This window comes from Cydia fagiglandana, chromosome 15, assembly GCF_963556715.1.
Source record: "Cydia fagiglandana chromosome 15, ilCydFagi1.1, whole genome shotgun sequence".
Lineage (NCBI taxonomy): Eukaryota > Metazoa > Arthropoda > Insecta > Lepidoptera > Tortricidae > Cydia > Cydia fagiglandana.
Window position 1 is genome coordinate 11,450,095 of NC_085946.1, and position 27,359 is coordinate 11,477,453.

General features: G+C 37.1%; 3 protein-coding genes across 3 annotated transcripts in view; 2 read left to right on the forward strand and 1 right to left on the reverse strand.

Annotated features, from left to right (window-relative positions):
- Window positions 1-27,359, forward strand: part of LOC134671371 (uncharacterized) — a 305,131-nt gene that overhangs the window by 111,313 nt on the left and 166,459 nt on the right. The window lies entirely within an intron of this gene.
- LOC134671373 (homeobox protein XHOX-7.1') overlaps window positions 1-27,359 on the forward strand; it is a 41,459-nt gene that overhangs the window by 12,979 nt on the left and 1,121 nt on the right. The window contains exons 2-5 of the mRNA XM_063529212.1: window positions 9,155-9,324; window positions 10,408-10,515; window positions 18,851-19,018; window positions 22,594-22,735. Of these exons, the coding sequence (XP_063385282.1) occupies window positions 9,155-9,324; window positions 10,408-10,515; window positions 18,851-19,018; window positions 22,594-22,735 (588 nt within the window). The remainder of the gene's footprint in view (window positions 1-9,154; window positions 9,325-10,407; window positions 10,516-18,850; window positions 19,019-22,593; window positions 22,736-27,359) is intronic.
- On the reverse strand, window positions 1,684-3,250 carry LOC134671370 (homeobox protein 2-like). The gene is made up of 2 exons (XM_063529209.1): window positions 3,099-3,250; window positions 1,684-2,330 (listed from the first exon to the last, which is right to left on the reverse strand). Exons 1-2 carry the CDS (start codon window positions 3,139-3,141, stop codon window positions 1,711-1,713), a joined length of 663 nt encoding a protein of 220 aa, XP_063385279.1. The 5' UTR covers window positions 3,142-3,250; the 3' UTR covers window positions 1,684-1,710.

Sequence of the window (27,359 nt, forward strand, 5' to 3'; positions counted from 1 at the left end):
ACATAACTACATAGGGTAATTCGCCAGTAACTGTCCGGTTTTAGTAACTGGCCGCCCTAAACTATAAATGAATTCTATTCAGCTATAAAAATAATTCATTATAGTATAAGGTGGCCAGTTATTCAAAGCTGGCCAGTTATTGAAACCTTATTACTAAAGTATACTATTCTGCCCTGCTAAGCCAATTAGCGGTATCTCAAATAAAAATTTAATGCAAACATATACCTTACATTCTTTATCTGAAAATTCAATTTTCAACTTCATTTGTTTTTGAGATGCCGCTATTCGGCTTAGGAGGGCAGTATTATTAACTTAAAACTTTATACTGAAATAAGTGGCCAGTTACTGACGAATTACCCTACCTATTAAGGCTCGAAAAAAAGCGCAACCTAGGCTTTAATGCAACTTGCCGAGGCTGATACAAGCGTCTTAAACGCTGACAAACAAATAGAATAATGTACGTCATAAACTCATAATTGTAATACGTAATTAATACCTTTTTATGCCCAATAAATAAATAAATAAAACACACTCAAGTTTGAATTAATAAAAATAACGCGCACGAACACCGTACCGCGTACCCGGACAGCTAACAGCGGACGTGACCGCGTATGCGTTCAGTTTTTAGCACAAACTATCGCAAGTTTCGCAGTTTCGGGACTCAGTTGAAATTAACAAAGGGTTAGCTTTTAGTTACAATGAAACGGTAGGGTACGCTTTTAGATTTAAACTTTATAAAGTAAAACTAACATATTTATAAAGAATGTCAATACATGGGTAAGTAGTAGTAGTTGTAACTACTACAGCGCCCTCATCAATCATTAACAGTAAAATAAAACCTATTACTACTTGTTCTCTGTTTGGCCCAAGGGTTAACTGGTAGAGAATGCCTTCTGGCATTAAGTTCGCCTTTTGTACAACTTTTACTGTGCAATAAAGTTTAAATAAATAAATAAATAAAACTTCTTAATTAGGTACTAATTACCAGACATCGTACTTTTACAGCATTTTTGATGCAGCGGAGTGGTGTTAACGGAATCCGTATAAACAATTTCAACCCTAATGATTAATATTAACCTTAATTTACCATTTCAGTCGGAATTATCTATACCAATTCCGTTAACACCACTCCGCTGCACCAAAAATGCTGTAAAAGTTACGATGTCTGCTAATTACACCTTGCTATCCCGCTATATTAAATTTAGGGTTTGGTAGGTACATTATAAATCATGACTCACATGACATGATACTTGATTATAGATTGTTTAAACGATTTACAACAATTTAAACGAAGTGATCCCATAAGTGTTCCGTAAACAAAGTTTTGTACGGAACACTAAAAATTGAAACAACATACAGCAAAAAAAAACGAAAAGTCATAGTCTTTTATTACTGGATTTCAACCGATTTCGCAGTCAAAATATCAAGCACACAAATTGATGTGACAACTAGTTTATATTCAATAAAACTACTAATAATAGAGGTACATTTATATTTTTCTTTATTTTGAACATGATCTTTTAAATTGATATAATTCTGATATATTTTCACGCTACATAACAACATGTTAAAATATTTGATGTACCTAAACATACTGCGTCAAAAAAGAAAAAGATTTCTCTCTCTCTTTATGAACCAGTAGTAGTCGCTTTCGGATAAGTATACTAAGCAGGTAGGTAGTAAGCGAATATCTAAATAATACCTCAGTCTTCACTCCTCATAATACACAGTTTGTTCATATTTTGCCGCTTCACTTTCTGGTACAACTGGCATCACCTTAAAGTATAACTTTTTCTTTGTTAATGACTTCAGAACACCAGTTCTCCGATGGTCATCGTTTATAATATTATTTTTGTTGTCACTATTATCTATTTTTGGATTATCACTCGTACCCGCTTGTCCTTGACTTCCTTTTTCTGTTTCCAACTTTTGCTGTTCTTTCAACCTATTCAGCTCTTTTAACCTTTCCAATAGTTTCTCCGCTTCTTTCATTTGGTCCTTTATGTTATTTACATTATTATTCTGATTTGTTTGGCCTGTGTTCGGATAACGGTTGAAGTTATTTAAGCTGTTCGTGATAGGTCTGTTAACATTTGCTTTACCTCCTAGCGCTGATAGTAAACTTCTACTTGCATAATTATTGTTCGGGTAATTATTTGAATATTGATTTTGGTTACTATTAAATTGAGTTTGTTGGTTATTGTTTGATCCTAGACCTAGGGCACCGATAAGTGGTATGTTGGGATTGTTGTTGTTACTATTTTGGTTGTCTCCGAGAAGCGCGCCGAGAAGTAGCTGCGCCTGTGCTGTCGTTGTGAACACCAAACATCCTGTAGACAATTAATTTGACGTCTTTATAAATAATATTATTTTCCTTATTGGTAATTAATGATAATTAAGTACATTGCATAAAAGTTCGAACGGCGATAAATTATCAGTAAGTACAAATGTCCTGCTGTAGGTACAGTCGACGTCAAAGATATGTTTACACATTTGAACCTTACTCCTTTGTAATAAGGCGAATAGTGTGCACGTATCTTTGACGTCGACTGGATCTACATTATACAAAGCTTTTAGACTTTTAGGTTTTGTACAAAAAGACGTATTGATTAAAGACGAACAACTGAAGCCACTTCATTGGTCTCTTGGTCGTATAGTATCGTTGCATCCGGGCAAAGACGGGATCTCCCGTGTAGCTACGGTTCGAACACAATCAGGTCTAATACAAAGACCTCTGGTAAAGTTGTGTCCTTTACCTATAGACTAGTTTATTCGTAAAATACTTCGTATATTGGTGGGCGGAATGATGGTTCCGGACACCATACCTATCTAGTTTAGTTTTATTTGTCTACTTTCAACTTTACATAATGATCAAATAACAAACTGAGTAAATATGACAAAAACTTTCTCTTGGACTCTTTACACGCCTATATCAGTCAAACACATTTTCTGTTTTTTTTTTTACAAACTGTATAAATATGTACCCAGGTCTTAAAAGTTCTCTCGAACACCCACCAATTTTCTGAATTTTCTCTTTAATAGGTATCATCAAATATTATAAGATTAGTAAGGCATAATAGAAAATATAAACTACTTACCAAAAACAACAGATATAAAATCATATCTAAATAAACTCCGCATTTTGATCAGGTAGCTCAATTGCACAATAATAAATTAACCAGACATTTCGCGCGCACTACCACAGTTACCGCTGACGAAATCACAAGGCAAACTAACATATTTAACGACCATTTAAACGTTATGTCTTTGCGGTTTAATCATTCGATGAATATAATTAACAAAGATCGTTTAGCAAATCGATTCTCTTTTTAGTCGGAATTGCTCAGATAATTGTGTTAATGGTCCATCATTATTTTATGATGCTCTGCACCATGGTGTTATCTAGCTGTATTTGTTCGACGGCAATGATACCTATCTATATGTATATAATACGAGTATGTTTAATAGTAGTAGTAATCACTTTATTGTACACAACACAGGTTTACAAAAATAAATACAGTAATGAAAGTACAAAGGCGAACTTATCCCTATAACGGATCTATTCCAGCTAACCAAAATTAGCAAAATGAAATCAGGAATACTAGAATGTCTTTTCATATAAAATTAGATAGCAAAATTTAATCAGGAATATTAGAATGCCTTTCATTATCTCGGGACCATGGGAGTTTTTTTATCATATAATCTAACAAAAATTCTGTTACAAAGCGTGATTTATTAAGGTATACAATCAACTCAAATAACATATACCTAGTTCGTTTTTTTTTGCATTAGAAATAAGGTAAACAATCTTGATGTGTCTTTTAATTGAAAAACACATTTTAAAAATAAGTTACGGCAAATAAGTAACAATTATGAATCTAATACGATCATTTATATTATTCTGCTTTCTTAAGTAATAGTTTTTGATTTTTAAAGGGCGTTTTTCAATTAAAAGACATGTTAAGATCGCTTACCTCCTTGCAAGTTCTTTCTAATGCTAAAAAAAAAAAGAATTATAGGATACCTATTCGAAAATCATTCTAATTTGTTATAAAGACACTTAAATAAACATCCACCGATGACCACGATCCTCAGTCATGAGGGAGTGACCACAGAGAGAGAAATAAACTTATTGTCATCTCTATCTCAAAATATTAATGCTATATTGACTTGCAAAATATAAATGTGCGCTAATTCCCGGCGCGTGCGAGACGCGTGCGCGGTTCACCTGCGTGCGTGTACGCAGAAGGGTTCCCTTGTAATGAATTAGTTGATCCTATTTTTTTGGGTAGGCGTGTGTCGGCAAATCAATCGAGCCATGACTAAATGGACTGGTCAGTTGCTGGTCCATCTGCTTTTCTGACTATTCTTAAAGAAGGATTATTTTGAAAGGGTATATTATTCCTATTCATTGTATATAATCATATACCAAATAGTTTTTAATAATATTTACACATATTTTAACACACAAATTAAAATAAATTTAGATTTTATAGCCAGCATCTTAGCTTTAAAAAACTCATTTAACCGAAGTTATCCTATACTATACGGAACACTAAAAATTGATGAAACATTTACATGAAACTTAATCCATAATACATAAGTGGTCAGTGACTCAGTGAAATAAATCTGTGTACCTATTACAAATTCAACACAAAATAATTATCTTACAAGTATTTGTTTTTAATCAATGATTTCCTCATTTAACAAGACAGAGAAGAAATGCTAGTATTTCGAAATCAGGATCCAATTTTTTTAACTCTCTTACCTACTTGTATTAACTGTAACTAAAAAGCCCCAATATTCGCATAATAAATCCCATACTTAGCACCCACTCGACATAATGGAGTGGCGATTGTGCGCGCACCGGGCGACAATCCGCTAAATCTATTGTAATTATACACATCAAAGCACCCTTTGGAATCAGCTGGCTCACAAAATATGTTCACTTTTTGCATCAAGGTATTTGGACTATTTTGATTACAAAAAAAGAATGCAAATTTTGGTGTGATAAGTGACATTTATACATTTTAAATAAATAATTTGGTTTTTTTTTTATATTTATTTAAGAGCTTAGGGTGTCCATCTGTTAGCCAGACGCCTCCTTCTATTTCTTACTTACTTATTTCTTGAGCAATATCCTACTAATCAGCAATTTAATGCGTTCCACGTAACAAAAAATCTAAGTGATTATGATTAGGTACCATCTTCGCTATGCTATACGAAGTCTATCCAATCGACCACGTCGTTTACTGTCAGAATTATGTGTAAACGCAATTTTTTTAAACCAGGCCATATATTATTTTTACGAATGCCTTTATTTTTTGTACCAAAAGCATTTAAATTGTTAACCCGATAAAAGCCTTCATGTAATAAAATACCAGAATTAAAGTGAAATGCCTTAACAGAGTCGCCAACATAAAAACCCACAACCCAACAGTCTGGAACTTCAATTCAAGCTTATTATCGTACTTTTTTATCACCAGCATCCCAATGCTGGGGATTTGTGGCATTTGCGCCGATTACAAATCTATTAACATGTGATAACATATGGACCCCCGGGGCCGACCGGGGGCCAGAGCGCCCGGGGTGCCATTGCGATTGTATTTTGATTGCAATTCATGTTGAGCGGAATCTAGTGCAAATGACGAGAGATTTTTCAAAGGTACTTTTCGTGTATCCGATAGTAGACTAAATTCAGATAACCGCAAGGTTGAATTCGGAAGAAAAGCGAGGTATGAATTATGATGTTCCGAAATTAGTCTTCAAAGTGAAATAGTCGAACATTTTAAGGGTACTTTAATTATTGAGTGTGTAACGGTGCAGCATGAACGTTTTTTATTGTATGAATCAACCCTATGCCAACTTTAAAAATATATGGATCACCTCGTAACTGATAATCATTATTTGTATTTCATAAGATAACCTAATTACTTTTTAAAACCATAATTACTAGCAGTCACATTACACATCATATGACCGTCCCACTGAAAAGGACTTCTCTGTTAGATACTTTTAACATTTTACGTAGCTATGTTTTGGTTTCTTGTAGCATCGCATTATAATAGGTAAGATCAATGTCGAGAAGAGAAAAAAATGCTCCATACTTCACGCCTGACTCGTCTACATTTTAATTTATTTCTCTAACAGTCAACCAATATGAACCATTAAATTTTAGAAGAAATTATTGTTTCTAAAAAGCTTTGAGTGAAATTTACCGCTATGAAAACAATGAAACCATATTCATAAAACATTGAACATCTCAATTTTCACCAAAGCCGGTGTTTAGCGACCCGACACCGCAGATGGCGCCCTGTCAATCTTCATAATTAGGGATCAGCGCCCTAATGACACGTTGCACTGAATCTGTTACGCCTCCGAACAAATGTTTCCATTCTGTGAACAGTGAACACTCTTGACTTTGTCACTACGGACCACCCTCGTTTTCGATTTTCGCTTTATTATTTATTTGTCTATGAATGACTTCAGAATTTTATGAACGATACATTCTCAGTTTTGGCAGGCGTGTCTCAGTCCGCGATTTCGTCGCTTTGCTACAGGTAGCTAAAAGTACATCCGTTCGGCCCCAATTTTGGGGTTTGCCATAAGCCGCGCGTGCCGCTGTCGCCACCTAGCGGCCATATCTGTACTGCCGGCCTAGCCAAGGTGACAATCGCTATCGCTTCGACAACGAAACGCTTTGTGTCTCTCTATCTCTCTTCCATATAAGTGTGACAGTGACAGTTGCGTTTCGATCGCTACGGAGCGTAAGCGATTGGCATGTTGGCTACGCGGCCTGATCGTAACAGACGCGTTTTGTTAGAGAGTGAGCACTTAGTATTATTATTTATTCTGTAGTTTTGGTTTAAGGCTCGTGGAGTGTGTAGAAATGTTTATTTTGACTTATTTCCGTCACGAAAAAGCGGCAAATTTAGAAAATGTAATCGCTACGCTGGCCCTGTATAATGACTACCATAAAAATGGTGGTAAGTATTCTATCTGTTGCCCATAATCAATCATATCCTCTAGCCCAGCGGTTCTCAAACTTTTTTGGTGACGGAACCCTTTTGGAAAGCGAAATATTTGACGGAACCCCCAAATTAAATATTTTCGTTCGTCACTGTCGACCAGATATACCTATTGTTTTTTTCTTATTATTAGAAGTATTTTCGCGGACCCCAACAGAGGCTTTGCGGAACCCTAGGGTTCCGCGGAACACGCTTTGAGAATGGCTGCTCTAGCCGCCCAGAGACCTATAAAAAGGTCTCCTGTGCTATTCTAATTTGAATCTTTGTTTTGACAATATTCATTTTTTCTCGGCAAGGTTTGACGTCTGGGCTAGAGGATTTGACACTGAATCTTTTTACAGCACTTCATTTTACTCGTACCTTTTAATTATCGGTTTTCTCATTTGTTCGACATAATTACGACGTTATAAAAACGACGAAATACCGGCGAGCCCGAAATAAAATCTAAAAATCTCTAATGGAAAAAATGCAAAAATGTCACAACCATATTCGACGTCAAAGTGCCTAAAACATAGAAAGCGGCTAAAAAAAGCCTTTTAAACGTTAAAAGGCCCGTTTACCGCGGACGCAAACACTTAGCTGCCTGTTAATTAGTAAGTAGCTGGGACACCGTCAAAGGGAATGCATGAATACTTGCTAAACCGACCTCCAACGGTGCTTTTAAATTTCCCCCTCTTAATTCGAAGCTCAGAGAAACCGAAGCTAAACCGATTATGTCGCCAATATGGGGATTTTTCAGGGAAACGTTTAACCTTTGAAGTTGAGATCCATATGGCAACACAATTAGAAAGGACGGCTAGAAAATTGATGGCACTGACCGAGCGACCTCAATCGTGAATTTATTACGACAAATGAACCTACATGGATTTGATTTTATAATTTCGTTATAACCGTTTCTGATCCAAATCGTAATGTTGATGAAGTTTTGAATAAGGGATTCCGTTAAACACGTTGTAACCATATTTCAATCATATTACCATGTTAATAAAAGCTAGTTACGAACACGACGCATAATTTAAAAACTTCGTGCGTATTGTAAGCTTCTTTCTTTTTTTTTGCAAAAACCTTTCACGTTTCCTATAACATCAGCTTTTCTCTTATTTATTGTCAATGGCGAAGTACGAAATAGTAAGGAAATAAAATTCTTTTCACCACACTAGCTCGGAAAGGCTGCATTTTATTCACATGTGAGGCAAAGTAATCAAATGCAAATTTTGAGTTGTTTTCTTATGTTGGCTGGTAGAATTGACTTTTAAATGATGAATATGGATGATAAATATTTAATAACATTAATTTGGATTTGATTTGGTTTTATTTTGTTTGATATTTTACATTTAATATTTGCCTAGGGTTGGTGTGGTGAAAAATTTTGTGTTTCACTCGGGGGCAAATTTTGTTTAACCCTCGTGCTTTGAAACCCTCGCAAGGCTCAAGATTCAATTTTGGAATCTTTCGCTTGCTCAGGTATCAATATTAGCACGAGCGGTTAAACAACAACTTTGCCCCTTTGTAAAACAAATAACTATTGTCTGTACGTTCCCGAAACGGCTCATTTTTCCTCTCGCAGCAACCCGGTCCAGTTTCCCTACACGGCACGGCGCTATGCTAATTCCCGGCAGGATTACTTAACCGCATTACTTAGCCAGCCGCCGCAATTACGCGCGCACTTGACCTAGCCCAACCATCGATCCTATGCAAATAAGAAACCTTTCTTTGACTGAGTGAACGTGATTGTCTGTAGGTATACTCTGTACAGGTGTTTAAGGTTCCAGCTTGGTTTATAGGTACTTAAAGCGGTTGGTTAGTAAGTGATTGTTTAGGTTAGAAACGCTTTAGAGACATTATACCAATTACCTACACTTTTTTAAATACATAGATACAAGATTTAATAAATTAATAAATTAACTACCTACTCCGGGACAGTATTTTCAAAACATCTTTTTTACATTGTGAAGACGAAATTTATATCTAAAAAGGGATATGTTAAGGCCCCTGTACATAATGGGCCAACGCAGGTAATTTTTTGAGGTAACCATTCTCGTATATCATAAATTACTAGTCATCTGCTCACTAATGAACAGAAAACCTATATTGATTCCCTTTACAAGCATGGCTATTATTTACAGCTGAAGGCGCTTTCAAAAAGTTAAAACCGGAGCCCGGCGGGAACAATGGCACGTCAGGAGCGACGTCGGCACTATCTCCCGCGTTGGGACCCCAACACGCGGGGCACACCCCTACGACGGCGTCGTGTCCTACGCCCGCAAGGAGGCGGCATCGAACAACATTTACACAGGTAACTGTAGACCCGTATTCACATTGGTACTATCGGGACCGCGTTGGGTCCACAGCACGCGGGGCATGTACGACGGCATCGTATCTTACCCCTGCGAGGAGGCGGCATCGTATCTTACTCCTGCGAGGAGGCGGCATCCAACAACATAATACACAGGTAACTGTAGAAAAGTACTGACCGCTATTATCTCCCGCGTTGGGACCCCAACACGTGGGGCACACTCCTAGGACGGCGTTGTCCTACACCCGCGATGAGGCGGCATCGAACAACCGTATTTAGGTTACTGTACCGACGTTAGTACTAACTCCTTCGACGGGTCTAACTAACTAGTGGGGCACACTCCTACGTACATAGGTATCCTAAGAGACCTTCACGCTCTGCGCCCGACTCGGAGGAGACAGCATATGAACACCTTTATTCAGGTAACTGTAGTTATGTACTGCCGTCGGCTCTTTCAGAGTATGGCAAGCGTTGAAACATATTAATTATGTCCTACATTTAACATACACACAAAAACTACGTAACATATTAATATTATTAATTATCCATAACAATTAAACATCACTTAGGCGTGGTGCCGACGAAGTAGCAAGTGTATAAAGTTTCTCGTCTTAAATCAATTTTCAAAAAACCATCGGCAAATTTACGTCTATTAAACTATGGCATTATTTTAAAATAAGTTAATTCAATGTGGAAAGGATCGGCGTATAAAATTTACTACAGGGAAGACAGTCATGGTCATCATAGGGCAAGAACTTTCGTATTTGTATACGTACAGTCGCCATCAGATATATCGGAGCGGCCAAGGTGGTCACAATATCTGAACAAGCACTCTAACGCCCTGACAATAGAGGCGTGCTCAGATATTTGTGAGCACCGTGGCCGCTCTCATATATCTGATGGCGACTGTACGTCGCTCGACACAGTCAGAAAGGACTTCACTCTTTCTGCTCTACCGACGTTCTGTAAGTGTAAACAAACGCAAGATCGACGAATAACCTTGCTTGTAGGCGGTCTTCCCTTATAAACGGTATTCTCCACATTGACTATATAAAAGTGCTAAAATGGATGTTTGTTACACAGGAACAATTAGCAGAATTAGAAGCAGCATTCGCGAAATCACACTACCCAGATATTTACTGTAGAGAAGAGCTCGCGCGGACCACGAAGCTGAATGAAGCGAGGATACAGGTTAGTTTTTTGACAGATTTTCGTAATATTTTTATTTTACGAAGAAGATACGTCTGAGAGCAACAATAATAATGTACATTTTTTTAGTTTGTCCTAATCTTTCTTCTTCTTCTTCTTCCTCGCGTTATCCCGGCATTTTGCCACGGCTCACATAGGAGCCTGGGGTCCGCTTGACAACTAATCCCATGATTTGACGTAGGCACTAGTTTTTACGAAAGCGACTGCAATCTGACCTTCCAACTCAGAGGGGAAACTAGGCCTTATTGGGATTAGTCCAGTTTCCTCACGATGTTTTCCTTCACCGAAAAGCGACTAGTAAATATCAAATGATATTTCGTACATAAGTTCCGAAAAACTCATTGGTTTGGTACGAGCCGGGGTTAGTTTGTCTTAATCTTTATTTTCATAAAAAAACCAATCCATTTGATTTAACCTAGGTGCGCTGAATAATGTTTTGAAACTGACTTTATTGTTAGTGCAAAAGAGGGTCTTATAGAACCGTTTTTCAGCAAATAAGCTGAGTTATTTTGACAACAAGATCAGGCAGAAAAGAAGAAGAAGACAGTAATTAGGGCCTTGGAAATCGATAAGCTATAAGAGCAATAAGTAAGACCAATACAGAAGTAATATTATCCTGCAACTTAAGTCTACCTACATACTCGCCATAGTCATTGAGACATGAGACATACATAGCATAAAGTTTTGTATTGTTTTCCTTAACATAAATTATGATGATTTTACTGTATATATAAAGTTTTTAAAATAAAAATCAAAAAGTCTTTATAACAGATTCACATAACAAAAAAATATAGGTCATAGAAAAGCGCAAAATATATCGCCCTAACAGAGCTTGAACAGAATTGTCGAAATATCAATGATGCGAATACTCGCATAATAGAATTTAGAGCGTAGGCCGGAGGCAGATTGAATTAACGCCATCTGTCGTCTGGACCGTATGAATACGAAATGCTTGCAGTCACACCGAGCGATCTTTATCTCAGTTTTAAAATTGCTCAATCCCTCAGGGCGCGCGCTATTGATTTGTCCCCCGGGCACCTAATTCAACGCTTTAGATGTTTTATACAGACATACCTACAACGAAAACTTCCTTTAAATTTGGCAATAGAATACCTAAAAAGAGAATATTACACGCATTTTAACAATAGAGTGTTCCATTACGCCCATGTATAAGTTCAAACGAGTAATGTTTTATTCACTGACACTCCATCAAGAGACGGTAAATGACTCTTTTATTTCAACAGCAATAAGCGAAGTTCGACTTAAGAAAATGAAAGGTTCCACGAAATGACATTAGATCGGGGACGTACGATGTAGGTACATCGCTAAAAGCACGTGAAACACTGGCGTATGTGCCACGTGTGGAGTGCTGGCACGCGCACACATCATCACCGAAAGGTTCCATAGACATAGGATCTAATGGAGACATAGGACCTCTTTGTTGCTTGAAAGTGTGAGTAGGTACACTCGCACGCGCTCCGTAGGAGGCTATTAACGTTTAGGCGACGCTACATAAGAATGTAAACGTTAAAGACGACAGCGACGTCGCTTTCCCTCCTTCTAGAGGAAATTTCGATATAAAAATACAGCGTTGTCGGGCGAGCGAGGGAAGCGGGAGGCGGGTGGCCCCTGAGGCATTGCAATCCCATCAAATGGATCCGTAACGAAGTTAGCCGTTCATCCTCCCCGCGCGCCGCCGACATTGTCTCTGCCCTCAAATGAATTCTACAATTGGAAATAAGAAAATGTTTTGTTGGATCCCGTGCTTTTTCAGTTTAAAGGCGACCGTTTTCTCCGGATAACTCGGCCTCGGAAAATACCTATCTATCCTTCTTTGTTATACGATGAAATGTTTTAGCTTCAGCGAGGGATCTTTACTGAATTAAGCTTTATCTGCCTTTAAATGTCGCTTCGAGATGAGTTTATCTGAAAGGTTAACAGGTTTTAGCCCATATAAATACTTTATTATAGCAACCTTTTCAGTTTACTGATTACAAAATGTCAGAAAATTTTGTTAGACCATCATTATTAGTCGTGAAGTAATGGTATTTATTATTTTAGCTAAGTGTTCCAAAAACATAAGAACTGGTGCAAATGAAATAATTACCGACCGGATATTTTTTAATGTTATTAACTGTTCTATTAACCGTTGCTATAATGAAGTTCCAGCAAAAATTAAGTAAGTATCTAGGCAAATTTATAGAAACTACTGTACATTTTTTCAACCAAAAACGTTACTTTTGACACTAACAGATCAGCATTATCGCTGTGACATCTTATAAGCATTGTTCGAATCGGGCCGTTATTATATGTATGGGTATGTACTAGTGGCTCTGTGAGCTGTAGACCTCGCGAGCTGAGCTTAAAACTGAGTAAATGTATGGCTTCGTTGTTTAGAAGAATTTAGAGAATCTAATTTGACAATTAAAACCTTAACTATCGAACCTGCTTACAAAATTCGGGAATTGGTTTAGAAATGCGACCAGTAGAGTAGAACAGATGGACATACGAAACAATTTTTGGCTAACAGGCCAATTCAAACGTACACTGATATCAGAATGACGTCTAACTGATGTCATTTAGTTATCGTGCATTTCGCTGGTTCTTGTCCGTACATGTATTGGCGCAAGCGAGACGCACGATGACTACTAAATAACATGATAAAAATATCATTCCGATGTCAGTGTACGGTCGGTGCCCCAACTTAAGTATCCACGTCGCCATACTAATTGTATAGAAAAGTGGATAGAGTTAGACCAAGAAAAGTCTGCAGAGATTTTGACAGCACACGCAGTGCCAATGTTATTTGTGCCAGTGTCAAAATCTCTGCAGACTTTTCTTGGTCTAACTCTACTTATGTTAGGGAACCAACATTACCTTTTAATTAGCCTGTAAACTGCAACTGAGAAGCTTCGTGCGCGTTTGGTTTGCCAGTCTTTTCAGTCTTTGTTCCTCCTCGAGTCGCAATAGAAGGAGTTTCATGCTTTTAATTTTAGCGAGACGATCCAAATTAAAAGGCTCTAGGATAATGTTAGTTAGACTTTGAGCCCGGGAAAGCGCAACGTACGAGCAACCTACAGCTAGTTCCCTGAGCCCAAGGTCGACCACTACCCTAGGCAATGTTAACCCCAGCTTAAATCAAGTAACTTTCTCAAAGACACCGATGTTCTAATTAAGTCCATTTCGGAGATAATCCATAATTTATTTTTTTACTATAAGGCCTCTACAAGCGTGTACACTTGCCTTAGGGCCGGCTTACATATTGATTAGTGTTTAGAATGAGTTCATACATTTGCTACTAAACTTAAGTACAATCTCGGTCGATTGATGTACGAAATGACATTGATATGTTACAGATTTCAATTGTTTGGTTGAGTTAAATGTAATGCTCGTGTTACAACAACGCTATATGCTACATTTAATTACTTTTTAAACAAAAAAAAAAAACAAAAAAAAAAACAAAAAAAAATTTTTTTTTTTAAATTAACTATGCCATTTAGTTCTTATAAACGTACTTAACTATACCCCGAAGTTAACGGAATTCAATAAAAACACGGTGTATAGTAAATTAAAGAAAAACAATACGTAATTTATGTGTAAAAAAATACAAAAAGTTATAATATCCCAGCATACAATTACTGGGGATCGAACCCAGACCCTCTGTGCAAACAGAAAAAGCGAACGTTTACAAACTGAGCCAAATAGTTCTTAGATGGGTTGACGAAATTTAGCTACTCCTTCTCAAATTAAAATTAGTTAAAATGAAATATCTAAATACCGCCTAAACCAGCGATAATTTTTTTCTGCATTTTTTGCTATTAACTCTGTAAACATGTTTCAAAAAGAAAATAGGCTTATGATATCGATACGACTATTTGTTTAGGCGCCAGGTATCACGACTCCGCCATTTTTAAAAAATTCCAAAAACCGGATTGACAAAAAAATTTTATTTAGTCATAAAATTCGGTCACAAAATTTCACGAGAATCGGTTAAGAATTGCGACCTGTAGAGGAGAACATCCGGACATACGAAAGCAAAATGCCCGAGTCAAAACGTAGACCTTCGCTTCGCTTCGGTCAATTACATGTATACACATCGCATTAAAAAATTAACTTATTAAATTAACCCAATAATAAAAAGTAGTTTAATTTTACATGTTTTATTCAAAATTTGTAAGTTACAAATTTTCAGGCACATTAAATTACTCTTTGTATATGAAACCTTCCATCATTTTCTGTTGAACTCATGATTGCTTTTGTGCGTTTTGACCCAGTGCCGACCTGAAAGAAAAACAACTCTTAGCGTGCATGTTGCATGCTGTAAAATCTAGTTAAAAAAAATTACAATTTTCAGAACATGTCATGATGTTATTTTAGGTTTTTTTTTACCTAAAAGTATTTATTAAGCTTTTTTGTACGCCCTATACAAAAGTTAGACCGAGCTGGACACCTTTTTTGGATTTTATTTACATATAGGTGATATAGGGTAATCAAAAAACTTTTTTAGAAACTTTAAAATTGTTTTTAATGAACTATCGAACGACATGCCACTTTGGATTTAAGTATACTGTTTTTGTTACATATGGATATGTCGTTAACCAAAACATACAGGGTGTGTCTGACCTTGGGCCTTTAAATCCAGGGCTCGATTCTACTCGCTAAACTGAGCTACTTTTATTATGGAACCAACCCCGAAATCCCGAAAAAAAAAATTTACTTTTTCATACATTTTGGCTGATCAGATGTCGACGTTTTCTATGGAAAAGCCAAAAAAATTTCCCCGATTTTAGGGTTAGTCCCATAGTAAAAGTAGCTCAGCTTAGCGAGTAAAATCAAGCCCTGGATTTAAAGCCCCATGGTCAGACACACCATGTATATAATTATATGTATAACTTCTTAAATTTCATTAAAATTTAATATATTTTATGGTTTCCGAGTAAAATGACTGTGACAGACAAACGTACAGACGGACATGACGAAGCTAGAAGGATTCCGTTTTTTGCTATATGGCTCCGGAACCCTAAAACCTGCCCAAGTGAGTGTCGGACCACGCATGGCGCGTTCCGTATCTTAAGAGCGCCATTACATTTCGGCGTTGAGCGAGTTTAGGTATTTTACGCGCTGTTGAAAGTTGAAAGTAATTATTAAGTTTGATAAGTACTAATCAAGTCATAATTTTTCACTATTACTGAAAATAAGCCGTTTGATTAGGCAATAAAAGTTTTGACTAAAATAAAATTCTATATGTCAAGCCTCTTGCGCGTCAAACCGCAATAAATTTTTTGTACGCAATAGTAAGTCACTCGCGGCATAATTCCCGTGGGGTCATATTTGAGCTCTAGACAGATTTCTATAGTTATTTAAGTTCGTTGCTTACTAATTAATATTACATGGTACCTACTTATACAGGGCTACATATAAAGTTACAAATCGAGAGATATTAATTGGCAAAATTGATGCGATTGACAAACGCTTGACTTTGATCAAATATATTTTATCGAGTATTTAGACATAAAGTGTATGTCTAGTAACTTAATGCAATAAAATAGAGTCTAGTGTGTACTGATACAACAATAAGAAAAATAGTCGATCAAATAATTCCATCGCTTTCAAAAATAAACCAACAAATCTACAAAATCCTCTCATCGTCATTTAAACCAGTCGGATATTGCCTCATTTTCCACTACAACGCGTAGAATGTCAGCGCAAAAACTAATATCCCACTTACGTTTCCTCCTACAGTTAATACAAGTATATAGGTACGCGTAGGGAGGGCTTGGCTACCCTATATAGGGTGTATCGGTTTATTTATATGGAGAGTGCGTAGAGGGCGCGGCCCTCCCGTCGGGCCCACCCCCCTAATCAGCTGTAATCACCATATCAAACGACGTACGCTCATTCCTGTTGACAACACGCAGATTAGACTATACTAGCTACTATGTTTTATTGTTTCGTCTTTTATGATGTAGTTAATGTCATTAAGCGAGGGAAGTATGTATTCGTGAGCGGTTCATTCGATTAAGTGTAACTATACGCCACGGCGGCGGCGTATCGATTTCGCTTTTTTACGCAAAGAGTATTTGCACAAATATTCGAGCTGCGTTTTATCTTCAAACAATAATAATGCATAATTAAAGCAAATTTCCATGGCCAATGGCAAATGAAAAATTTAATTTAAAGATAGTTTTTGTGATATTCATTTAATGACGATTTTAAGAGAAAAGTAGCTAGAAATCGTCTTTCACTGAATGTGTAGGTCGATTATAAGTAAATAGATGTGTGATAAAATAAAATCGTATGAATTTCTTTCAAATCAAGAGTAAAATTATAAAAAAACGTGTCAAAACGGGTTACGCTGTGAGATTCTCTTACTGTAATATAAGTAGTTATATTGTATAGCCTGGTGTCAGCCTTGGCACACTGTAAATCGTTTAAAACTGAGTCACGTACTGAACCTAATGACGTTTACGTTTACGAACTGATCTTCGGACAAAGCTTCTTTATTTACTTTAGTCGATAGCAACCGTACTTTATTACTAATTATTTTATTCGAAAATTTAGAATTCAATTTTTATTTGTTAAGAGCCAAAAGGAGTGGTCATTTCTCCATACAAACGCACTCGACTGTTTCCTCCGTTGGTTTTGATACTAGAGCAATGATTTTTTCAACACAGATTAATATTGTCAATATCAGTGTCGGACCGTTTTGCTTTTTTTGATATTTTTATTTTTTAAGGCGCTAAAGCCCTTCAAAAATGGCCAAAATGGCCTCATTGACTATGCCGCAATGAGAGGTGTAGTATTCAAAACTGATATCAGATACACAGATAATTTCATAATAATTTAGATTTCTAAAGGGTCTAGCAGGCTAAGCGAACAAGAAGTGCCCCCAACGACGGATTTGGTCATTCTTTCAGGTAGTATACTGGCAGGCCCTAAGAACTCTCTATGCTTAATATCAGTCCTCGATCTTCTTTTGTTTTCGAGTTATTCAGGATAATGTAAAATCATCAGTGTATCATTGAAAGTGTCATATTTTGTAAACCGTTCAAGTTAGATTAACCAAACAAAATTATATTTGACAACAATAAAATAGACTACAAAATGAATATGTTTAACCTGCATTATGTCCTTATACTTCATTATAAAAAAAAACATTTTATTTTTCTTCTCATTATTTTTTATACTATTCGCGGAGGTACACCTACAAAAAAAAATGCATGAGTAGCCACTAATACCCACTATATACACATATAAAAATATTTGCATAAATCTTCGTGCGTCATGTCAAAAAAAAACATTATCGAACAAGGATCTCGGAAACGGCTCTAAACATAAAAAAACTCAAAAATGCGCGTTTTCCCAGAGATAAGACCTAGCTAAATCAATTTATCGCCCCCGAAAACACCCATATAGCAAATTTCATCGAAATCGTTAGAGCCGTTTCCGAGATCCTTGTTCGATAATGTTTTTTTTTGACATGACGCACGAAGATTTATGCATATATTTTTATATGTGTATATAGTGGGTATTAGTGGCTACTCATGCATATTTTTTTTGTAGGTGTACCTCCGCGAATAGTATAAAAAATAATGAGAAGAAAAATAAAATGTTTTTTTTTATAATGAAGTATAAGGACATGATGCAGGTTAAACATATTCATTTTGTAGTCTATTTTATTGTTGTCAAATATAATTTTGTTTGGTTAATCTAACTTGAACGGTTTACAAAATATGACACTTTCAATGATACACTGATGATTTTACATTATCCTGAATAACTCGAAAACAAAAGAAGATCGAGGACTGATATTAAGCATAGAGAGTTCTTAGGGCCTGCCAGTACACCACCTGAAAGAATGACCAAATCCCTCGTTGGGGGCACTTCTTGTTCGCTTAGCCTGCTAGACCCTTTGGTTACGATTGGTTAAGTTTCGGAGGAGGAAACAGTCGAGTACGAAACCTCGATATTTGAGATTATATACGCAGGATTTTTCGCCTTGTCCTTATCGCACTAGTTTTAGGAGCCGCTTCCGTTAGCTAGACGGGTATATTTACCTAAAATATTTAAAACTCAGCTCCTGTTTCGTCTTAAACATAGGTGTAAACTAGGGACCCGCCACGGCTTCGCATGGATTAACAAATTATACACCTAAACGATAAACTCTATTGATAGATAAAAACCGCATCAAAACCCGTCCAGTAGTTTTTGAGTTTATCATGAACATACAAACAAACACACAAACAGACAGACGCGGCGAGGGACTTTGTTTTATAAGGTATAATCTGTGGGTGTAGTAATATTATTATTGTTCCAGGTCTGGTTTCAAAATCGGCGTGCCAAATACCGCAAACAAGAGAAGCAACTACAGAAGGCGCTAGCGCCGGCGGTACTACCTGGCTGCAACGGTATGATGCGCAACATTCAGGGCTACCGGGGCTACCAGCCCTACCCGCACCCCAACACCATCAACCGGTATCCACAGGTTGGTACTACCACTAACCAGTGGCGAATTTGCAGTCTTTGCCGCGCTAGGCCCCAAGCCCTGTAGCCGCCCCTTTAATAGCACCCATCATATTGACAAAATTTTGAGTTATTTCTTGTTACCATCAGGGAATTTTTTGTCACAATTTGCCCCCCCACTGAATATCTTCCCGCCCTAGGCCTGGGCCTACTGGGCCTTAGGGCAAATCCGCCACTGCCACTAACTGTTAGCAACTTTTAGCAGATAGTAGATCGTTAAGCTAGGTAAATAGATACAATCTGGTATGCTTTACTGTGCTTACCTTGCGTTGGTATAGCCTGTCCGATTTCTAAGATCAAGTTCGCCATACATACTACGTACTTGCATGATCTTAGACAAACGGACAGACTATACATTAAAAAAATATTTTATTTAAACAGTCCTTGTAAAATGCAACGGTTAATAAAGAATGGGATGGGATGAAAATTGCGACAGTGACCCGTGTTTCTCCCGATCACGTTTTTTTGTAAGTACTTTTAGTTTTATTTCAACACGTTCGAATAAAACATCGATTATTAAGCTAATTTTATGATTTAACTCACGTATTATGGCTTACACGATGGGCCAGCGCCGGCCACTCCAAGGGACGCAGCCATGCGATATAGCAATATCACTTGCTCCCTCTAATGCATAAATGCGCCCCTTGGAGCTGGCGCTGGGCCATCGTGTAGAGGAGCCATTAGCTTAAGGTTGGTAGTTATGGCTCAGGATCAGGACAGTTTAAATTCGAAAACATAGATCATTTGAAGCTTTACAATATTCCACGGCTAAACTTTGCCGATAGCCGCCATTGTCCCGTGCCTCGCGAGGCACAATCAGGCTCAAAACAATGCACTACAGGCAAGTGCGCGCAATTTTCCCCTCATTACTATGCGGCGCTAATCAACGCTGATTACGCGATAATCCGATTGCGCGGCGCGCGGTCATACGCGAAAATATGCAGCCTGAGGCCTGAGGCGCTTTTGTTTTGATTGCGGTGGAAATGTGTCTCTTTATTTCATGGTGAGTGACAGGTGTGGGAAACTATCGTAATGTGATTCGGACGTATGGATCGATTCTAGGGTGTTTCATTTTTCCGAATTTTTGATTTTCACCTGACTTTGCTCGAATTCTTGATACAACTCGAACTGATAAAAAAATATTATACGTTAAAAAAAATTAAAATCGGTCAACATTTAGAGGTTGCACAACATCAACAAAGATTTTTCAAATAACCAACGACTCTAAGTACATCGGAGGGTAGAAAATGGTCCAAGCGGCTATCATCGGCATCAAAGCGGAGAGTAGTGTGATACTGAACCTTCTACATATAAATAAATATTAAAATTAGTAGTAAACTTGGATTTGGTTACTCCATAAATGTTCTAATTAAGATTTTTCAGTTTTTCCACCTGTTTCCAAAGGAAAAGTGCTTTTATCATGTTTTAGACGCAAAATTCAGTTTTCTCATTCGATTTCAGTATCAGATCAGTATATTTTGTTATTTTAGAACATAGTTCATTTTCTCGCAATGTATGGGGTGGGGTTCTCACTTTACCTTTTCAACGTGTGCAACCTCTAAACGTTATTCGATTCTTTTGAAAATTGAAATAGATAGTTTTTAGTGGGGAGTTTTTAGTCAGGAAAAATATCACAACTTTTTTTTCTCCATACTAAAGTGAATCACCCTAATCGATTCTCTAAAGCTGATGTGATTTGAATAATATAGTGGTAGGTATCCAAAAATAGAGTAAACTCGCGTTTATTTGGCGGGCGTGTATTCAATGAGAACTACCGTATTTTGGCAAGTATAAATCTATACATGTTATGACTAAGTGACTGTAGAGTGTAGACGTACCTAATATATGTATGACGTATCTTTAAGTTCGAATCGGGCCGAATGTGTCGAACTAAGAGCTAGTGTTGCCGTCTACGGACTAACATCCAGTCTAGCCATAGCCATAGAATAGTCTAGTGATAGCTGAATATATCTCAGACCACTTCGACTAGCCGAGATGCATACTAGATGTGTAATAACTCTAGTATAGTACCGGTTTTGTACTTACGTGATGAAAATGGGCCACTTTACAGTGTAAAGTATTGTGGTTTGTTTTGGTTTTGTAGACACAATACCTACCAGTGGCGGCGCGTTCATAAAAGCCGATTCCCACCGGCTTGCCTGGTTTTGGACGTTTGAGCAGAGCTCTAAAGGAAATATGTAAGCCAAATTAGCCCCGGCTTGCCCATGGATATGTTTGACGCGCCGCCACTGATACCTACTTATAAGCGACATTAGCGTAGCGAGCATTTTATGTGTTAAAAAAATAAAACATAAGGTAAGGGGGGAGAAGGGAAACATACTTTATTTTTCTCGGGGTAAGAGAAACCGTATGAGAAAAGTCCTTTTACGTAAATATTTTTAAGTTAATTTTGTTTATGAATTAGCTTTATTTGTAGTATTATCATTTGATTTAGTTATTAATATCTTTAAGTATCTCTAACTGTTTGTTTTCCCTACAAGTGTCCACCTTCTCCCATAGCTCGTCTTAACCCACCTGACTTTATACATTTTCGTAATTGGTACCTATTCGAAATCTTCCTATCTATTCTCAGCTAACTGCCTAACTTGTCTGCACGAGTCTCTTTAGCGTTAAATTTTCTCAACTTTTTATACCTATTGCTTTTTTTTACCTTTGAGGTACCCCATAAAGTTAATTTGCACGAATATAATATGTTATGAATAAAATATTTCACGCAAGACCTAACCCGATAGTAATACGGCCGCGATTGCCCATTAGCGGGCTTCGATCAGTGCGCGATAAATGACCACCACTTAATAATGATTATCATGACTCGCGCCAAAAATTGAGACAGGTAAAACCATAATATAACTAAAGCCGGTCACACATGCGCGATACAAACGCGCGTTTCAGTATCGCGCGTCTAATACATAACAGTGGCTCAACGTTTGTATTAGTCAAGCAATCATTGAAACGGCCATACTAGCGTATTATTCCACTATTGTGGATAGTGGCCATTAATGCAGTATTAAGACAGAATAATACGCTTTATTATATATCAGTATATCATACTTAAACTCGGTAGGTACCTGTGTTACTACTGCCTTTTTACTGAGCCGATGCCAAGGGCGGATCCAGCTTTTTGCAACTCTTCAAATGTGAGATTAACGCACGGTTAAACCACCACCACCACTTATCAATGATAAACTTACAACAATAAGGCCAGTTGGTACTGAAATTATTAGAGAATTTAATCACTCTCAAGTAGACATTATTAGCGGCTCCTTTAGTTCTAATTATTAGCTATAGGTACACTCAGCAGCAGAAGTAGCTAAGCGGGCCAGGTGTTCAAAATGATCTTGACGCGACTTTATTCTTAAGAGAATAAGAGCGTGTCAAGGTAATTTTGAGCACCTCGCCCGCTTAGCAACTTCTGCTGCTGACTGTACACCATGACAAAATGGGCCAAACTTTGTTTTCCGATTTTTGTTTGTATATCGTGTCGTTGAACCGGTGTAACTTTTTCTTTTTTCGCAGCACCACGGGAGCTACGAGGAGCTACAAAAGGACATCTTCTCGCTCTCACAAATGGGCGGGGGCTCGTACCCCATGACCCAGGGCTTCTCCATGGGCCACGGGGCCAACATGAGCGCCGTCGGCATGAGGCAAGATGCCATGGGTAAGTTGACCTCTTTTATTATCGCAATGGTGACATGAATAAACGTATCGTCGTTCCTTCATTCCAATCACTACACTGTAATTAATCATGGCATTACTTAAAAGTAATGTCATTATTCATGATAGTGTCTGGCCCGTATAGCCGTGGGACGCCCTGTATAATGTTGTAGCTAAAGCGCTTGCACGTGGAGTGTCCCTTGCGAGTGTCGACTATTTTAGCTCAGTCCAATTTTTTTCGCGGCTACGCTAATACCCCTAATCTCAATCTAATAATCGCTAAATAGAACAATCTATTATTTCTAGACAGTATATACTAATATAGGCAGAAGTGAAAAGTCTAGTGGTCAATTTGTAAAATTAACACTAAATGTACCATCGCGCTCATAGGTAAGTACTAGCTATTTTTCAGTACTTAAACGATAATAAAATTTCCAATTTAGCAAGAACTGTATAAATAGCATAACAATCCCATGTGGTGACTGTAGGTATTTATAATGTAATTTTAATGAAGTAGGTACCAGTACCTAGATGTTTTCTGTCATTCGTAGCAGCCGTAATAGCTATAATATTTAGTTATTTATCCGACGTAGCTCGAAATAGCTTTTAGCTATAAATTCGCTTGTTTTTTCCCTGTTTCAATGTAAATGCATTTTTCGTTTAGATAATGTAGGTATGTAAGTATTGTTTTTTAGAGGTTAAAATAAAAATAAAATATACGTCTACAGAATCGTTAAAATATTACGATTGAAAAGGTCAGATAAATACTTGTTTTAACATGAGCGAAATACTTACAAAGTAAAATGAAATATCTGCTACTAAACAAAATATATTCCATTCCGTAAACACCGTATCAGCCCAAGTTTGTTTTCAACTATACATTTTCAGCACATTACATAAAAAAATAAAGTTTTAATATTATTCAACGTTCGAGCATGACGCTAAGACGTAAGTTGCGAAGGGAAGGGAGGCAGCTTTCATCAACTTTCTATTACGGCCGTCGAGGCAATTATAAAGTTGAGCGCAGGATCGCAGTGCCAACCTCCGTTTTACGCAAATACTTATCTTATAATAATGAGAAAACTTGCTCTTTTTATCCGCCGCATTGTTTGAGTAACTTGGATCAGATGATCGTAAAAAACGACGTTTCCGCGGTCTTGGAAAATTCTGCAAGTTACGGTTTTAATTACCGAGCGAACGACGAATGATGCGTTTACAATTTTGAGTCGTTATGAAGTCATATAACTCGTGTTTCTTTCTCCTATCATTACACTATATACTGGAAGTAATATTTATTTGGTAACTAACTACCTTCTGTACCGTACGGGATATATACCTATAACAAAAAATACTTAACCACCACCAGTCACCAGATTGTATCTCATGAACCGTGATAGATAGGCAGTTGAAATTTTCACAGATGATGTATTTTTGTTGCCGCTATAAGAAGAAATACTAAAAACAAAATATATCTAATAAATATTTAAGTAGGGCTCCCATACAACAAACGTGATTTTTTTGCGTAATGGTGCGGAACCTGCATGCGCGAGTCCAACTCGCACTTGGCCGATTTTTTTACCATAATCGAATAAATTGTTTAGTTCACCCGTTTAGAATAGAAATAAGTGCAACCATTATAGGCCACCAAACGAAGGAAAAACAGGGGAAATAATTCGTGTATGAGCGAATTTTGGCATAGTTGTAGGTCAAGGTGCCTTACACAACATACTGAAAGTACTGGTTGAGGGGGGGTGTGCTAACGGGTGGAGGGGGGTTTAAAGGTCCCTTTTTTAGGTATTCGTAAATAACTCGTAAACGGTGGCTCATAGCAAAAAATGTTCTTATACATAAGTAATCTATATAAAATTGCCTACAAGGAAGATTCCGTACACTTTTTTGCTAGGATCAATATTCAAGAAGATATCAACACGGGAACGTTAATTAAAATCAATTTTGTGGTCTGTTTTTTTTATATTTTCGTATAGAACTCGTAAAGAGTGGTCAATAGCAAAAAATGTTCTGAAACGTAAATAATCTACACAAAATTTCCTACAAAAAAAAATATAGTACACATTTCGCAAAGACAAATATTTAAAAAGTTACTAAAGAAGGAATGTTATTTATAATTAGTTCTAAGGTTCATTTATTTTTAGTTGTTCGTAAATAACTCGTAAACGGTAGCTCACAGCAGAAAATGTTCTACAACACAAATAATGTACATACAATTTGCTACAAAAAATATATTGAATACTTTTCACTAGGCTCAATATTCAAAAAGTTACTAAGCGAGAAAGTTAATTATAATCAATTTTAAAGTATCTTTTTAGTTTTTCATAAACAACTGGTAAACGGTAGCCCATATCAAAAAATGTTCTTTTACATAAATAATCTACATAAAATTTCCTATAAAAAATATACGAAATATTTTTCTCTGGGACTAATATTTTAAAAAATATAAAAGGGGGAATGTTAATTGCAATCACTTCGCAGGTCCCTTTTTTTGCTTTTTCATAAATAACTAGTAAACGGTTGCCCATTGCAAAAAAAAACGTTATACTTAAATAATCGTGATAAAATTCTCTACAAAAAATATTATTTATACTTTTTCGCTAGGATCAATATTTCATGAGATATTAAAGGCGGAAATTTAATTTTAATCAATTTGCCGGTTTTTTTTTAGTTTTTCGTAAATAACTTGTAAACGGCGGCGCATAGCAAAAATTGTTCTTATACATAAATAATTAACATAAAATTGCCTTCAAGAAAGATCTAGTACACTTTTTCGCTAGGATCAATATTTAAAAAGATACTAAAGAGAGAAATTTAATTATAATCAATCTACACATAATAGTAACTTTATTTTTAAGATTGGGACGTATAGTTCTATAAATAAAATGTCTAATTATCTTCTAAAACTACAAAACATCATCATCATCATTTTTGACGGTGATTTCGATGGGGGCTCCGTTAGTGCATGCGCCAGAGCATACACCGCAGACACTGGAGCACGAAATTCCTGCTTTCCGGCAGCTGCATCGCGCCCCACACCCGGTCGTGCATCGGCAAAATATGGTGTTGAGAATGGAGTCAGGTGCCACTGGGTCGTTGGTTGTCACCCTTTTGACGTTTCCTGCAGTAGTGAAGTCGACAGTAGCATTATTGCAACGCGACATTAATGCCGACTGCATTGCTGCCGCAATTGTCTAAATCAATGTTGCTTAGTAGATATTTGCTATTTGCGACAGTAATGCAGTCGACAGTAATGTCGCACTGCAATACTACTGCATTACTGCCCGAAAAATTACCTTTTCGACTTTTCCTGAACTAATGCAGTCGACTGTAACACTATTACACCGCAAATGTCAAAATCAATGTTGCTGCGCGATTTTCGTCATTTGCGACAGTAATGCGGTTGGCAGTAATGTCCCGGTGGAATACTGTAGCAGTAATCTGTGGCGTAGTCTGAATCCAAACGGTACCTTAAGGCTGATATGAAAGATGTAGTAGTAGAAATTTTCGCTGTCTTCGGGTAAGTCTCGGTAGCTCAGTTGGCTTGGCAGAACAATGGGTTGGTTCCAGAGAGTATATAATCTTTTTTGTATGAAATTTTATGTAGATTATTTATGTTCATGAATATTTTTTTGTTATGGGCCACCGTTTACGAGTGGGAGCATAAAATTTATTATAACTAACTTACCGGCTTTAATATCTTTTTTACTATTGATCCTAGCGAAAAAGTGTACGGAATCTTTCTTGTAGGCAATTTTATGTAGATCACTTATGTATAAGAACATTTTTTGGTATGAGCCACCGTTTACGAGTTATTTACGAAAAACTAAAAAAAGGGACCTCTAAACCCCCCTCCACCCGTTAGCACACCCCCCATCCACCAGTACTTTCAGTATGTTGTGTAAGGCACCTTGACCTACAACTATGCCAAAATTCGCTCATACACGAATTATTTCCCCTGTGTGGCTGTTTTTGGTCTTCATTTGGTGGCCTATTAGGCGTGACTTCGACATGCGCGTCTCGAAGACGCGGGTAGCGCTAATCCAATGATCCTTGAGTCTGTGGCCGGAGATTATTAATTTGTAGTACGGTACGTACGTGCAACTAATATCTATCGGATCATCATCTATGCACAGGCAGAATTGTTAATTTGCCGTTAAAGTTAGCAAACTGTTATGGATATAGAATCTAGTATAGCAAGTTTACGCGGTGATTTAGTATGCAGAAAGATAAGTAGGCATGTATGAAATGCGGTGAAATGACATGTGAATATTAATGGGCAAAATTACTAAGTATTTCAGTGTCTATCTACTTGCCAGTCTAATTCTTATCTACTTAGTATGTATACTAGTAAGAAACAGGATCTTTGAATGTTCCATTTAGATCTAGTCTTAATGTAATGGAAATTTTTCCATTAACTTATCCGTCGCTCAAAAAGTGTCCCCCGTAACTCGTATAAGAAAAACGCGTAGGTACGCGATAAAGCGTGTAACAAGAGCCGGTCCGCAAGATTCCTGCGTAGCAAAAAACGAGCGAGGCAAGGCATCGTACCGTAGATATTCTAATAAGAAAATTTCCACTACATTTACTTTGGCGGGCGGCCTCGCGGCGTCTTGGCA